Source organism: Scyliorhinus torazame, chromosome 8 (genome assembly GCF_047496885.1).
Source record: "Scyliorhinus torazame isolate Kashiwa2021f chromosome 8, sScyTor2.1, whole genome shotgun sequence".
NCBI classification, from domain to species: Eukaryota; Metazoa; Chordata; class Chondrichthyes; order Carcharhiniformes; family Scyliorhinidae; genus Scyliorhinus; species Scyliorhinus torazame.
This window is the reverse complement of record NC_092714.1, coordinates 59,106,451-59,122,493: the sequence shown is the minus strand read 5'-3', so window position 1 is coordinate 59,122,493 and position 16,043 is coordinate 59,106,451. Positions and strand designations below refer to the sequence as shown.

General features: G+C 45.1%; 1 protein-coding gene across 1 annotated transcript in view; it reads right to left on the bottom strand.

The window, feature by feature from the left end:
* fstl1b (follistatin-like 1b) overlaps window positions 1–16,043 on the bottom strand; it is a 140,966-nt gene that overhangs the window by 47,918 nt on the left and 77,005 nt on the right. Inside the window, exon 3 of the mRNA XM_072513688.1 lies at window positions 8,945–9,046. Within this exon, the coding sequence (XP_072369789.1) occupies window positions 8,945–9,046 (102 nt within the window). The remainder of the gene's footprint in view (window positions 1–8,944; window positions 9,047–16,043) is intronic.

Here is a 16,043-nt window from a genome sequence, read left to right as displayed (position 1 = left end):
AGAGCAACGAACTTCAACCAGAAGGGCCGAGTAGATGATCCATCTCTGCCTCCTCCTTAGGTCCCCAGCATTACTGATGCCAGTAATCAGCCAATTTGATTCGCTCCACGTGATATCAAGAATTTGCAGAAGGCCCTGGATATTACAATGGTATGGACCTTGACAACATTCTGGCAATAGTACTGAAGAGCAGTCAAGCTGTTGCAATACAGCTAGAGCACTATCCAAGCAGAAATGTGGAAAATCGCCCAGGTCTGTCCTGTGCACAAAAATGCAGACATATCCATCCTGGCCAATTACCGCCCCAACAGTTTCAATAATCAGCAAAGTAATGGAAGGTGTAGTTGACAGTGCTTTCACGTGGCACCTACACAGCAATAACCTGCTTACTGATGATCAGTTTGGGTTCTGCCAGGGTCATTCAGCTCCTGACCTCATTACAGCTGTAGTCCAAATGTAGATGAAAGGAGGTGAACTCCAGAGACAGGGTGAGTGACTGTACTTGACATCAAGGCAGCATGTGACCAAGCATGGTATCAAGGAGCCCGAGCAAAACTGAAGTCAGGTGAGGAGGGGGGAGGAGGAAAGATAAACCAGCCATCTCCGTCCCAGGACATCACCCTAGGAGAATCTTAGGCCAAACCATCTACAGCAGCTTCATCAATGACCTTGCCTCCATCATCGGGTCAAAAGTGAGGATGTTCACTAATGATTGCACAATATTGAGCACCATTCACTACTCAGACACTAAAGCAGAACATGTCTATATGCAGCAAACCTAGACAATATTCAGGCTTGGGATGATAACTGGCAACTGACATTTGCACAAATGCCAGGCAATTACCACCTTCCATAAAAGAGAATCTAACAGTCACGCCTTGACATTCAATGGCATTACCATCACTGAATCCCATGCCATCAATATCCTGCGGGGATTGATCAGAAACTGAACTGGATGAGCCAAATAAATACTTGGTTGCAAGAGCAGGTCAGAGACTGGGAATCTGTGTTGAGTAACGCACCTCCTCACTCCCCAATGTCGGCCCAACATCTAAAAGGCACAAGTCAGTCAGGAGTGTGATGGAATACCCTGCACTTGGTTTGATAGTGCAGCTCCAATTAAGAACAAAACAGCTGCTTCAATGGCAGCCCATACACACCTTAAACACCAATTCCCTCCACCATTGACTCAGGAGTAACTGCGATGTGTACCATCTACAAGATGCACTGTAGCAACTCACTAAGGCACCATCCAAACATGTGACCTCTGCCATCTAGAAGGACAAGGACAGCAGATGCATTGGAACATTGTAAATCAATCATCATCCTGATTTGGAAATATATCACCGTTCCTTCACGGTCGCTGGGTCAAAATCCTGAAACTTTTGTCCCTAACAGCACGTGTACCTACACCACCACATGGACTGACTGCGACAGTTCAAGAAGTCAGCTTACCATTCCTTTTGAGGGCAATTAGGGATGGTCAATAAATGCTGGCATAGCCAATGATAACCACATCCCTTAAAAAGAATATTGGCATAATAATCTCTGCCACGTCTGTTGCAGGTCAACCTTTCCTCAGGTGGATTATCAGCACAAGATTGGAGCGTGCCCAATCCATTATTTTGGAAACTGAAGCCAAAATCGACCTTTTACAAGGACCGGTAACCATTAGGCTCCCTGCCCTCTTGAGAAGAATAGACCCTTTTGTTTCTTTCTGATACCTAATCCTATGATTGCTTCTTCAATCCTTTGAGCTCTGAGAAATAACACTTTAATAAACCCACTCCATGGGACATCCTGATGTTCAAAGGGGCGACTCACTTGCACTATTCCTCAGGGGTTCGGTCAGAGCTGTCAGGCACAACATTCCCACTTTCTAAAGGGAGCTGTCAATGTTTTGAATTTTCAAACCTTCAGCAAAAGATATGGCTCTTTCATCTTTTCCTTTTGTTCAGCCGTGTCACCTTGTGGCTACCATTTGGAGAAACCAGAATGTTTATTTTAGATGTTACCTCTTCTTGTTCCACTTCACAAACTGAACCAGTTGCTCTGCAACTTTTGCACAAACAAAAATGCACAGTCCTGTTCCAGCACAACTCTGTACAAGGGTCAAAGTTTAATCAGAGCTGCTTTTTAAAAAAAAGTTCTCAATGTCAATATTTATTTTGTTGGATTTGTAGCAGCGATGCTATGTTAAGCTGTTTTGCTTTGGGTTTTTAACCCCATGTACTTTTTCTTGGGCTTAGCATCTAAAGTTAAACCCATCAATCAGCATGTGAACGGAGTGTGCTTCGATCTGTAATTGCAGCAAGTCCAGAAATCAAATCTAAAACTCTTGCATGCATGCTTCTATCACATGAACTTCCTTGAGTTTTTAATTGACTGGTTACATCACATGACTTTGAAAGGCAGTAGAATAAACACTTACATAGGCTATAAATTGTTCATTAAATGGTAAATGGACAAGCACATAGCAGCAATAACACTGCAGAGTTACAATGGTTACGGACTCAACCATCCCTCATCACAAGATAGAAAATAACTCACTTCAATGCAAACTAGACACGATTTTCTTTTATTCGTTCATGGCTTGTAAGCATCGCTGGCAAGGCTGACATTTATTGTCCATCCCTAATTACCCTCAAGAAAGTAGTGGTGGGCTGCCAATTTCAACTACTACAGTTCATGTGGCGTAGGTACATCCACTGTGCTGTTAAATAGGGAGTTCCAGGATTTTGATCCAGTGATGATTGAAGAACAGTGATTTAATTACAAGTTAGGATAATAATAACCTTTTATTGTCACAAGTATGAAGTTACTGTGAAAAGCCCCTAGTCGCCACATTCCAGTGCCTGTTCGGGTAAGCTGGTACAAGAATTGAACCCACGCTGCTGGCCTTGTTCTGCATCACAAACTAGCTGTCTAGCTCACTGAGCTAAACCAGCCCTGCAATAGCATGTGACTTGGAGAGAACTAGCAGGTGGAGGTGCTCCCATGCACCTGCTGTCCTTGTCCTAGGCAGTAAAGATTGCAGGTTTGGAAGGTGCTGTTAAAGAATTCTTGTCGAACTGCTGCACTGCACCTTCTCAATGGTGTAAATAGCTGCCACTGCGGCAGTGGAGAGAGTCAATGTTTAAAGCGGTTGAAGAGATGCCAATCAAGCGAATCGCTTTGCCTTGGATAGTCAAGCTCAAGTGTTTTTGGAACCGCGCTCATTCAGGCAAGTGGAGAGCATTCTATCGCTCCCGATTTATGCCTTGTGGGCTGTCAGGAGGAGAGTTATTTGCTGTGGAATACCCAGCCTCCGATATGTTCTTGCAGTTACAATAATTAAGTGATTAGTCCAGTTCAGTTCCTTTTTGATTTGTTCAAGGGATGGCACCATCGCTGGCTAGGCTAGCATTTGTTGTGCTTGAGGTGGTGGTGGGGACTTGCCTTCTTGCGCAACTGCAGTCCATCTGGTGTAGGTACACCCAGCTACAGTGAAGGAATGGCAATGTAGTCCCAAGTCCAGATGGTGTGGGGTTTGGAGGGGAACCTGCAGGTGGTGGTATTCCCATTAGTCTGTTGCTCTTATCTTTCCAAGTGGTAGAGGTTGAAGGTTTGGAAGGTGCGGTCTATGAAGCCTAGATGAATTGCTGCAGTGCACCTTGTAGATGGTGCACACTGCTGCCACCACTGACCAGGTGGAGGAGGGGGTGAATCTTTAACATGGTGCACTGAGTGCTTTGGCCTGGATCATGTTGAGCTTCTGGAGTGTGTTATTATTGTCTTATCCTGACAAGTGGAGAGTATTCCATCATACAATTCACTAGAGCCACAATTCACGAGCCATGTAGATGGTGGAATTTGGGAAACTTAAGGAGGTGCGTTACTCGTCTTAGAATTCCTAACCTCTATCCTGCACTTATAGCCACAGTATTTATGTGGCTGGTCCAGTTACGTTTTTGGTCAATGGTAACCCCAAGAGTGCGCATGGTGGTTAATTTGGCAAAAGTATAGTTATTAAATGTCGGAGGTAGAAAGCTCTTTCTTGTTGGAGATGGTTATTGCCTGGTACTTGCATGACAGAAACGTCACTCGCCACTTACCAGCCCAAGCATGGATATTATCTAGATCTCGCTGCATGCAGGCATTGACTGTTTCATTGTCTGAGGTGTTAGGAATAGAACTGAGCACTGCAATGATCAGTGAACATGCCCCACCTCTGATCTTATGATGGAGGAAAGGTCACTGATGAAGCAGCTCAAGATGTTTGGGCTGGCGCATTGAGGAAATGCTGCAGCAATGTCTTACATATCAACATACAAATTAGGAAGATAGGCCATTTGGCCCCTCAAGTCTGCTCTGCCACTCAATAAGGTCATGGCTGATCTGATTGTGGCCTCAATTTCACTTTCCTGCCTACCCCCAGTAATCTTCGACTCCCTTGCTAGTTGAGAATGTATCTACGACTGCCTTAGAAACATTCAATGATCCTGCCTCCGCCACTCGCTGGGGAAGAGAGGTCCAAAGATTCATGACCCTTAGGGAAGATAATTTTCTCCTCATCGCTATCTTAAACTGGCGACCCTTCATTATTAAACTGTGTCCCAGAGTTCTCCCATATGGGAAAAGCCCTTTCAGTGTCCAGCCTGTCAAGTCCCCTTGTTTCAATAGGATCAGCTCTCATTCTTTTTAAACTCCAATTGATACAGGCTCAGTTTTGTCCAACTTTTTCTCACAAGATTTCATAACATTTCATAGAATTCAGTGCAGGAGGCCATTCGGTCCATCGAGTCTGCGCCAGCCCTTGGAAAGAGCATCCCACTTGGGGCAGCACGGTAGCATAGTGGATAGCACAATTGCTTCACAGCTCCAGGGTCCCAGGTTCGATTCCGGCTTGGGTCACTGTCTGTGCGGAGTCTGCACATCCTCCCAGTGTGTGCGTGGGTTTCCTCCGGGTGCTCTGGTTTCCTCCCACAGTCCAAAGATGTGCAGGTTAGGTGGATTGGCTATGATAAATTGCCCTTAGTGTTCAAAATTGCCCTTAGTGTTGGGTGGGGTTACTGGGTTATGGGGATCGGGTGGAGGTGTTGACCTTGGGTAGGGTGCTCTTTCCAAGAGCCGGTGCAGTCTCGATGGCCTCCTTCTGCACTGTAAATTCTGTGTTAATCTATGTTAAGCCCATGCCTCCACCCCAACCCCATGCCCCACAAATTTAGCTTGGCCAATCCACCTAACCTCCACATCTTTGGACTGTGGGAGGAAACTGGAACACCAGGAGGAAACCCTCGCAGACACAGGGAGAAAGTGCAAACTCTACACATACAGTCACCCGAGGCCGGAATTGGATCTGGGAGTCTGGAGCTGTGAGGCAGCAGCGCTAATCACTGTTCCACCATGGTGCCCCATCACCCAGGTATCAGTCAAGTGAACATTCTCAGATCTGCTTCAAATCATTTATAAACTATCTTAAATAAGCAGACTCAAACTGTACACAGTATTCCAGATGTAATCTCATCAAGGCCCTGTACAACTGTGGCAAAATATCCCTACTTTTATATTCAATTCCCCTTGTGATAAATTACAACATTCCACTTGCAGTACATGCGTACTAACTGTTCCCAATTCATGTGCCAGGACACCTAGATCCCTCTGTACCTCAAGTGTTATGCACGTCAACGTTAGAAATGCAGGCCCCTTGGAAGTGTGAAGCAGGACTAGTTTCAGTGAATTGAGAGCAGGTAATACACGCTGAAGCTTGTATGTGTGAGTTATTAGGCTTCTGGACAGGGAGAGGATTCAGAAGGCAAGAGTGGAAATCAGTATTGTACTGAACTCTAATTAAACTGGTGTGAACCACCAGAATGTCTTCTGCTGTTCAATTCATAAATGTTTTTTCGCCTATTTAACACTGTAACCTTTCACCATTTAAATAATATGCTACTTTTCTATTCTTCCTGTCAAAGTGGAAAAGTTCTTATTTTCCATCATTATACTACATCTGCCAACTGTTTTGCCCACTCACTTAACCTATCTATATCCCTTTGCAGTCTCTTATGTCCCCTTCATAGCTTACATTCTTACCTCGCTTTGTGTCACCAACAGATTTAGCTACCATATATAACCATTGATAGAAATTGTAAATAGTTGGCTCCCTGTGGCACTTCATTTGCCACATCTTGACAACCCAAAAATGACCCATTTATGCCTTTGGTGTCCTGTTAACTAACCAGTCCTCGATCCATTCTAATACGCCACCCCCTCTACCATGGGCTCTTATTTTGCATAGTAGCCTTTGATGTGGCACCTTGTCAAATGCCTTTTGGAAATCTAAGTACAGCACATTCACAGGTTCTCCTTTATCCATGATGCCTGTTGCTTCCTTAAAGAACTCCAATAAAACAGTCAAACTTGATTTTCCTTTCATAAAACTATGCTAACTTTGCCTGATGCTCCCAAGTGCCCTGATGTAACCTCCTTAAAACTAGATCCGAGCATTTTCCCTTTGAGGGATGTTAAGCTGTAGGTCTGTAGTTTTCTGCTTTTCGTCTCCCTCTTTTCTTGAATAGGGGGAGTCACATTTGCTATTTTCCAATCTGATGGAACCTTTCCAAAATCAAGGGAAGTTTGGAAAATTAAAACCAATACATCTACTGTTTCAGCAGCCACTTCTTCCAGCACCTGGAGACTTCATACAGTACAGAAGAGGCGATTTGGCCGATCGAGTCTGCATTGACAAAACTACACCAAATCTACACTAATCCCACTTTCCAGCACTTGGTCCATAACTTTGAATGTTATGACATTTCAAGTGCTCATCCATGTACTTTTTGAAAGGTTGAGAGGTTTCCACCCTCTATTTCCCTCCCAGGCAGTGCATTTCAGACTCCCACCACCCTCTAGGTGAATGTTTCCTCAAATCCTCTCTAAACTTCCTGCCCCATACCTTAATTATTGACTCTTCAACTGAAGAGAACAGCTGCTTCCTATCCACACCACCATCTTATACACATCAATCAGGTCCCCCTCAGCCTTCTCTGCTCTAAAGAAAACCCGAGCCTTTCCAGCCTCTCTTCATAAATGCTCCATCCCAGGCAACATCCTGGTGAATCTCTCCTGCACCCTCTCCTGTGCAATCACATCCTTCCTAAATTGAGGTGCCCAGAACTGCACACAGTACTCCAGTGTGGCCAATCCAAGTTTTGTACAGCTCCACAATACCTCCCTGCTCTTATAATCTATGCCACGACTGATAAAGAGTATCCCATATGCCTTCTTTAACCACAGAATTCCTACAATGCAGAAGGAGACCATTCAGCCCATCGAGTCTGCACCATCTCCCTGGAAGAGCACCCTACCTAGGCCCACTGTCCCGCCCTAGCCCCATAACCTAACCTTGTACATCCCTGGACACTAAGGGGCAATTTAAACTGACCAATACACCCGTGCATAATAATAACCTTTATTATGGTCATAGAATTATAGAATTTACAGTGCAGAAGGAGGCCATTCGGCCCATCGAGTCTGCACCAGCTCTTGGAAAGAGCACCCTACCCAAGGTCAACACCGCCACCCTATCCCCATAACCCAGTAACCCCACCCAACACTAAGGGCAATTTATCATGGCCAATCCACCTAACCTGCACATCTTTGGACTGTGGGAGGAAACCGGAGCACCCGGAGGAAACCCACGCACACACGGGGAGGATGTGCAGACTCCGCACAGAGTGACCAAAGCCGGAATCGAACCTGGGACCCTGGAGCTGTGAAGCAATTGTGCTATCCACAAGGCTACCGTGCTGTCACAAGTAGGCTTACATTAACAATGCAAACACCGATCCCTGTGGTACGCCACTGGATACTGGCCTCCAGTCAGACGAACAGTCTTCTACCATCACCCCTGTCTCCAAGCCAGTTATGGATCCAACATGCCAAGTTATCCTGGACCACATGTGCTTTTACCTTCTCAATCAGTGTCCTATTTGTTAAAGGCTTGCTGAAATCTATCAGCTCTATCTGTGTTGTAGGTACCTATGTGGACCACGGCCACTAGATCCTCTACCTCCCACTAAGTTCCTCTCCAGCCCACAGCAGATGTCCCAAAACTTGGCACTAGACAAAATGTCTTCGGGCTGATTGGTCGCCAAGAACCACAAACATTTTCCTCTGCTCTTGATATGACTCCAACCAGTGGGGAGAGTTTTCCCAATTCCAATTGACTTCAATTTTACAAGGGTTCCTTGATCTCACACTCGATCGAATGTTGCCTTGATGTCCACTGTATTGACACTCCGAATTCAGCTCTTTTGTCCATGTTTGGACCAAGGCGGTGACAATGTCTGAATCGGACTGTCCCTGATGGAACACAAACTTGAGCTTCAGTTATTAGTAACTACGTGTTGTGTATTAGCATTGTTGATGTCATCTTCCATCACTTTGCTGATGTTTGAGCAAATGATGGGAGTGGTAATTGGCTTTATTCTGTTTTAATGGGTATACCTGGGCAATCACTAGGCTAGCAATCCAGAGACCCAAGGCAAGATCCGGGGACGTGGGTTCAAATCCAAATTAAATTTGAATTCAATAAAATATAGCAGTGGCCATGAAACGATTGTCGTAAAAACACACCTGGTTCACCAACGGCCTTTAGGGAAGGAAATCTGCCGTCCTTACCTGGTCTGGCCTACATGTGACTCCAGATCCACAGCATTGAGCTGGTCTCTTAAATGCCCTTTGAAATTGAGGGCAGTTAAGGATGGGCAATAAATGCTGGCCCAACCAACGACGCCCATGTCCCATAAATTAATTTTTTTTTTTTTAATTAAGAGAACCAAGTGAATACATTTCAGAAAATCCATGATGTGGGTGAAAAATCAGTGCTAGCACTGGCCGCCTGACAACGGAGACTTCATTTTGTGGCTTACTCTGGGAACTGGAAAACACGGAGCAAACTTACTGCAATGCACAGGCATGTGGGTTCACCCTTCTCCGTCACAGCACACTCCCTTCCAGCACCGCAGAACACGTTGGCACAAATCTTGGACTTGCTATTCACTTCCTGTGGTTAAAAAATAATCAACCATTCAGTGAGTCCCAATAATTTTGCAAAAAGGCAAGTGACATTGCATTTCTATTTTGTTTCCATAAATTTAATTAAAAAAACATACCATATTAACATTTTCATACTAAGTTTCTTTAAAAGAGAGGTTTTGGAGCTGATGAAGGTGGGAGATTCTTCACTGGCCTAGAAATTCCAGAGTAGTTGGGCCTCTTGTATTTGCCAATAGAAAATAACTTGTCAAAACCCATGTTCCATGTAAGTTATTTAATTAAGTTATTAACTCACTTAGAATAAACAGGTTAAATATTGCAAGCAGAAGCTTCAACCCTATGCTGCGGCACTGAACCGCGCAAATCAGTAAGCTCCCAGGTTTGGTCCCTGCTCTGGGCCTCAACTCCTCTCTTACTGACCGTTTGCTTTTGTTGGATACATGAAGACTGAGCCACAAACAACTACTAAAACTGGCCACTTGTATTATTTGAGTCCTCTCCCACACAAGGATGGCCATAAATAGCACCATAATGTTACTCGTGTTGCCGGCAAAGAGCTTTCAGCCGTCACAGTTTTTGCTTCCAGTTATTACACATACGAATCCTGCTGTGCTTCCCCCTGGCCAGTGACCTAGAAAGATATTTACCCCCCCAGTCAGCTCATTTTCTTTTCCATTTGGGTTGCGATCAGAATAAGATTCATGTGACAAACAAAAGAACAAAAGGAAGTGTGCCAAGAAATAAGCCAAAGTTGACTTGGCAGGCTCCATCTATGCAAAACACAAAACCACACTTTGCTGCAACTCCCATTTCAACTTGACTAGGGGGCGAAAGCAACATTTCTTTAGTGAGGTTATTATTCGTGAGAGCAAAGGGAGGTTTTAATCATTTTCAAGACTGAATTTTGCTTTTACGCAGTATTAGGTGTTCAACACTAGATGGCAGTAAAAGACCTTACAGGAACAAAAGTAAAGTACTACAGATGCTGGAAATCTGTGAAAATAAAACGCAGAAAATGCTGCAGGAATTGCACTTTTCAAAACATTTCCTTGATTAAGTTCTAAACAAATTGGAAAATAATGAATGCAAACTTGTCTATTCAGGAAAGATGGGGACAACAAGCAGGAGTATATGGACCAACACCTACCACAGGGAAAATACTAGAATCCATTATTAAAGGGTGTTATAAAGCAGGACGCTGAAAAAATCTTAATGCAATCAAACGGAGTCAACATGGTTTTGAGATAGGGAAATCATGCGTTGAATAATTTATTACAGTTCTTTGAGGAAGTAACAAGCAACTTGGGGGAAAAAAGAAACCTGCAAGATGTGGAATTGGATTTCCAAACGGGTTTGGAAAAGGTGCCATGTCAAAGGTTACTACACAAAGTAAGAGCTCATTGTAGGGGGTAACATATTAGCATGGATTGATTAGGGAAAGGAAGCAGAGAGTAGGGGTAAATGGGTCATTTTCAGGTTGGCAAGATGAGATGAGTGAAGTTCCACAGGGATCAGAGCTGGGGCCTCAGCTCTTTACAATTTATATCAACGACTTGGGTGAAGGGACTGAATGTATTATTGCTAAATATGCTGACAACCAAGATAGGTAGGAAGTTGTCAAGGGTTGGTTACAGTGTACAAAGTGATAGTTAGGTTAAGTGAGTGGCATTAAATTTGGAAGTTGCAATATGTCAGAAAATGTGAACTTGTTTATTTTAGTAGACAGAATAGAAAAGCAGCATACAATTTACATGGGGAAATACTGCAGAATTCTTGTGCTACAGGTGGATCTAGATGCTCTGTTACATGAATCACAGAAAGTTGGTATGTGGGTACATCAAGTGTTTAGGAAGGCAAATGGAATGTTAGCATTTAATGGGGAGGGGGGTGGGGTGGAAAAGAGAGAGAATGGAATACAAGAGTAGGGAAGTCTTCTTGCAGCTGTAAAGGGCCTTGGTGCGACTATATTTGGAGTACCGTGTACAGTTTTAGCCCCGTTACTCAAGAAAGGAGGCAACTGAATTAGAAGCAGCTCGGACAAGGTTCACTCAACTGATTCCTGGGACAAAGGGTTATCTTATGAGGAAAAGGTTGGAAGTTCATTGGAATTCGGTAAATTGAGATGATCTTATAAGATCCGGAGGCGACTTGACAAGGCGGATGTTTCCCCTTGTGGGAGAGACTGGAACAATGGGGATAAAGCAAATTACTGTGGATGCTGGAATCTGAAACAAAAACAAAAAATACTGGACAATCTCAGCAGGTCTGGCAGCGTCTGTGGAGAGAGATGGGAGACAACGTTTTGAATCTGGATGACTCTTTATCAAAGCACAAAGAACCAGGGCGGACACCATTTTGAAATAGTTCCCCCATTTAAGATGAACATAAGAAGAAATTTCTTCGGAGGGTTGTTATTGGACAAAATTCTCTTCCGCAGAGCGCAGTGGTGGCAGTCATTGAATATTTGTATGGTTACAGTTGAGTTAGATAAGATTTTTTTTATTAACAAGGGAGTCAAAAGGTTATAGAGTAGACAGGAAAGCAGAGTTGAGGCTATAATCAATCAGCCATGAGGTTTATCAAATGGCGGTGCAGGTGCAAAGGACGGAATGGCCTAACACCTGCTCCCAAGTCACGTACACACACACACACGCATTAGAGCCTGTACACGATTTATAACAATAAGTAATTCTGATATTGGCGGAGTTCATTTCTGTATTCACTGCATGGCTGGTGAATTATTTGCCCATTATGGGCAATAATGAGAAAGCATGTAGCAATTCTTCTGCCATTGCATACCCCCAAAAAGGTCAAACTGTTCATGGTTCGCCCGATGGCATCCTACGGTAAGAACACTGGAATGAGTACCTCGACAAGAATATTCATCATCAGACAAATCCTTAAACCCTTCACCTTCACTCCCCACTGAAGAACCATCTTGAAACCAATTGGGTTATCATGGCATTTAGTCTACCAACTTTCAGTCATGGCCTACACAGCTACTAAGAAGATGAATTAATTCTTTCATGTGAACTGTCAATGAAGTCAGAGACGGCCATGAACTGATATTTGTTCTTAGCCATAGGATTGCAATTATCATCACCCAAGGGTTAAACAGCTAAGTATGGATCTAACAATTGACATAAAAAACGGTGACTAAAAGTTTAGCAATATTATAACAATTTTAACTTCTTGGTGATTTTACATTTACAGTTGATTATTAGTCTGTGGGGTTAATTGGTGAGAACAAACTTTGAATTAAACTCATTAGATAGGTGACAAGTTAAAATCTTTTAGGATCTCCACCAGAGGTGGGAATGGAGGAATGCAGGCCGAGAATTTCCTGGTGCCGGGTTTGCTGACATTTTCCCACCTCCAGGCCATTTTTAAAGAGGCATGCCCCTTGTTGACATTGTTGAAAGCCCCATTAAAGCCAACAATCAAAGGCTGATTGGAATTTTACTGAGCCTGCAGGTCCTCTGCAGTGTCCAGAGTCTGACGGATGCCTGAAAGTAGCCTCCCGACAGCAGACCCTGGAGGAGGGGCAGCGATCCAAGATCAATTGGAGACCTCTTTCCCCCTCCTGGTAGAAGTCAGGGCCACAAGCCACCCAGCTGAGAAGCTTCCCCTCCAATGAATCCGTTATTGTGCCCATTCTCCCCCCCCCCCCCCCGACAACCACCAAAAGTGTTGGGAGGGGCCGTCATTTGAAGTGCTTTCTATCTCCCTTAGTAGCACCTTCCCAGAGGTTTTACAATCTTTCCTTATGAGCTGCCTTGCTTCTCCTGGACGATTGGTGATAAATGCTGGTCTTCAGGATGCCATCAGATTCAGTACTCTTGGGCCAAACTTTCTTTCTGCACTGGTACCAAACCTGGACCAGCTGAATTAAATCTCACCCTGCTAGATGTCACATCCAAGTGATCCACATCCATCTGGTAGGTAAAGCCACACCATCGTAACTTCCATCACCTTTCTATCTTCTGAAGATGTGTTTTCCGATTTTACAGAGACACCCTTCAGATTAGACAAAGAATTCCTACATTTTATGCTATAAAGACTAATACCAGAACTACTAAAAGGATGAAAACTAAAATCCAAGAACGGAGTTATTAAACTTTTAATTGAATTCAAATTTCACCATCTGTCATGGTGGGATTCGAACCATTGCCTGTGAACTGAGCAGGTGCAAGGAGTATTACGAGAAAAACCCCATTATAACAGTATGGTTCAGAAGTGGAAGGACTGGTGTTAACTCTCTGAGCAATGAAAGGCTGCTAACCAAATGCTTGCATCAACAACCGGAGTATTCTGCTTAAATTAGGATTACAGTAAGAAATGGTAATTCTTCACTGAATAGCAAAATATTGGCTTAAAGCAGTGTTTTTCAAACGTTTTTGCCAGGGGCCCATTTTTACCAACCGGCCGACCTTCGCGACACACGCCAGCCAACCTTAGTGACCCACGACTGCCAACCCACGCCGGCCGGTCTTCGCAACCCACCATTTTCGCCCATCTTTAATGCGACAGGTACAATCTCACTTGCTTGGTTATTCAATGTTACATTTCTGCTAAGGACTTCAGCTGATGATTTATGTTCTCACTGCATCCGCTGAAAAAAGAATCAAGAGGTTGTCCTCTAACCATGCTTGGTCTTCAAATGCCTTTGAAGTTGAGGGTTTTAATCTTTCATTTGTCTGTACTTGCTTGCATATAACACTTTGCATTGGCACAATTAACAAACCCATACCTCAAGAAATCAACGTTATACTGCTTTGTTCCAGATTTCAGCTTCTTAATGGGTTATTTACCAGAGGCCTTGGAGCTCACATCAGCGCTGCTGGCAGCTACAAAATGGAGGAATCTCTTGGGGCCCAGAGCGCGTGACGTCAGTGTATACAGAGCGGACGTCAGTGTATACAGAGCGCGACCTGCTCTCTGCCCCCGCTTCTGGAGAGAAGGTCCATCGATTTTTTTTAAAAATCCAGGAGGAGGCAGTCTGCCACACTGGGCTCAGGGCCTGCGTGCTGCTGAGGGGGCATGCATGCATGGTACGGCCAGCATTTCTTTAAAAAGTCACGGCCCCACGACCCTCCCGACACCCGCCTGCGATCTACCCATGGGCCACGACCCAGAGTTTGAAAATAGCCTGGTTTAAAATGTACAGGCGAGGAAGCAAATTTCATTAAAAATAAACAGTGCCTGACAGTAGGTGGTATAACTCACTTGTTCTATGGCATTTAATACTTAACCCAATATTGATGCACCTTGGGGGCGATTTTCCAAAATGGAGACCAAGTGTTCGCGCCGTTGCGAACGTCGTCGCGTTTCGCGACGGCACAAAACTGGCCCGGGTACGACCGATTCGGTCCCCCACAGGGGGCCAGCACGGCGCTGGAGCGGTTCATGCTGCTCCAGCCTCGCTTCCCGGTGCTAAATGGGCGCCGCGCCAATCCGTGCATGCACAGTTGGGCTGCGCCAACCTGCGCATGCGACTTCTTCAGCGCGACGGCCCCGACTCAACATGGCGTTGTTGTGTTCATGGGCCGGCCGGCCCGTCAATCGGTGGGCCCCGATTGCGGGCCAGACCCCATCAGAGGCCCCTCCCCCAGTGAAGGATTGCTTTTCCCCGCCCCACAGGCCACCCCCCCCCCCCTACACGCAGAGTTCCCGTCGACAGTGACCAGGGGTGAACGGCGCCGGCGGGACTCTGTCGTATCCGCGCGGCCATTCCGGGCCAGACAAATCGGCGGCCCCACCGATTCCAGCAGCCGGCGGCCGGCACCACGTCAAACGCGCCGGCAGAAATGACGCCGCACCTCAGAGAATCGCGCACCAGCGTCGGGGCGTTGTGGCGCGGTTGCAGCGATTCTCTGGCCCGGCGCGGGGCATCGCCCCCTTGTTTTTGAGATATGCAATAAAAAATGCAGCTACGTTGGTAGCCAGTTAGATAGTCGGTAGTTTCCATCCCCTCATGTTGATAATGGTTGCAGGGCTGAGCAGAATATGCTCAGAGACCCAGGAATATTCAAATATTTAGAAAATCTCTAAGTATGAGAGTTGTGTGTTCTGACAAGAGCAAAGACAGAAAGACAAATGAAGCAGTGTTTTCATGTTACAGTCTCTTGCATTGCAATTAGGGCCCAAGAATGAGAGTTCTAGACAGTAATACGCCTGTAATAAGCATCTGGTAAACACAGGGAGACCGGAACTTAGAGGCACTATAATTAAAGAGTCAATGGATAATGTGAATTCTGTGGTTGCTAGGTATAATCCTGCTCCATTTCTGGGTTGTCTAGTACTCAAATAGATCATCCATGCTTGTACTGAACGTGATCTATTTTCTGCTGAGTCAGAAGACTGGACCATTTGGAACGGAACCGCTGAATTACTAGAAACTTCCTTTTGTTCTCCGTTTTGCTATGTGCCCGCCTTCCATCGACCTGGCTCGATCTTCTCACTATTACCCAGAAGACGCAGGCTTTTTGTAGTTTTGCTCTTCAGCCAGTTATTCAATGGCTGCCATCAGGAATCCTAGATGGAGATGTCCAGTTTCAGCTGTGTAGACCCATCGCCTACTTTGTGTAAAGTGGTGACAACAGCCAAGTCTGTATCTGCTAGAGTTTACCCTGGAATATCTATCTCCTGTATGTATCAGTGGTCCGAGCTCCCCCACCCGAGGTGCTACATCCACCCACAAGTACACACATACACCCACCCACAAGTACACACATACACCCACACACCCACAAGTACACACATACACCCACAAGTACACACACACCCACACACCCACAAGTACCCACACACCCACAAGTACACACACACCCACACACCCACAAGTACACACACACCCACACACCCACACCCACACAAGTACACACACCCACAAGTACACACACCCACAAGTACACACACAAGTACACACATCCACACACACACACAAGTACACACATCCACACACACACACAAGTACACACATCCACACACACACACAAGTACAC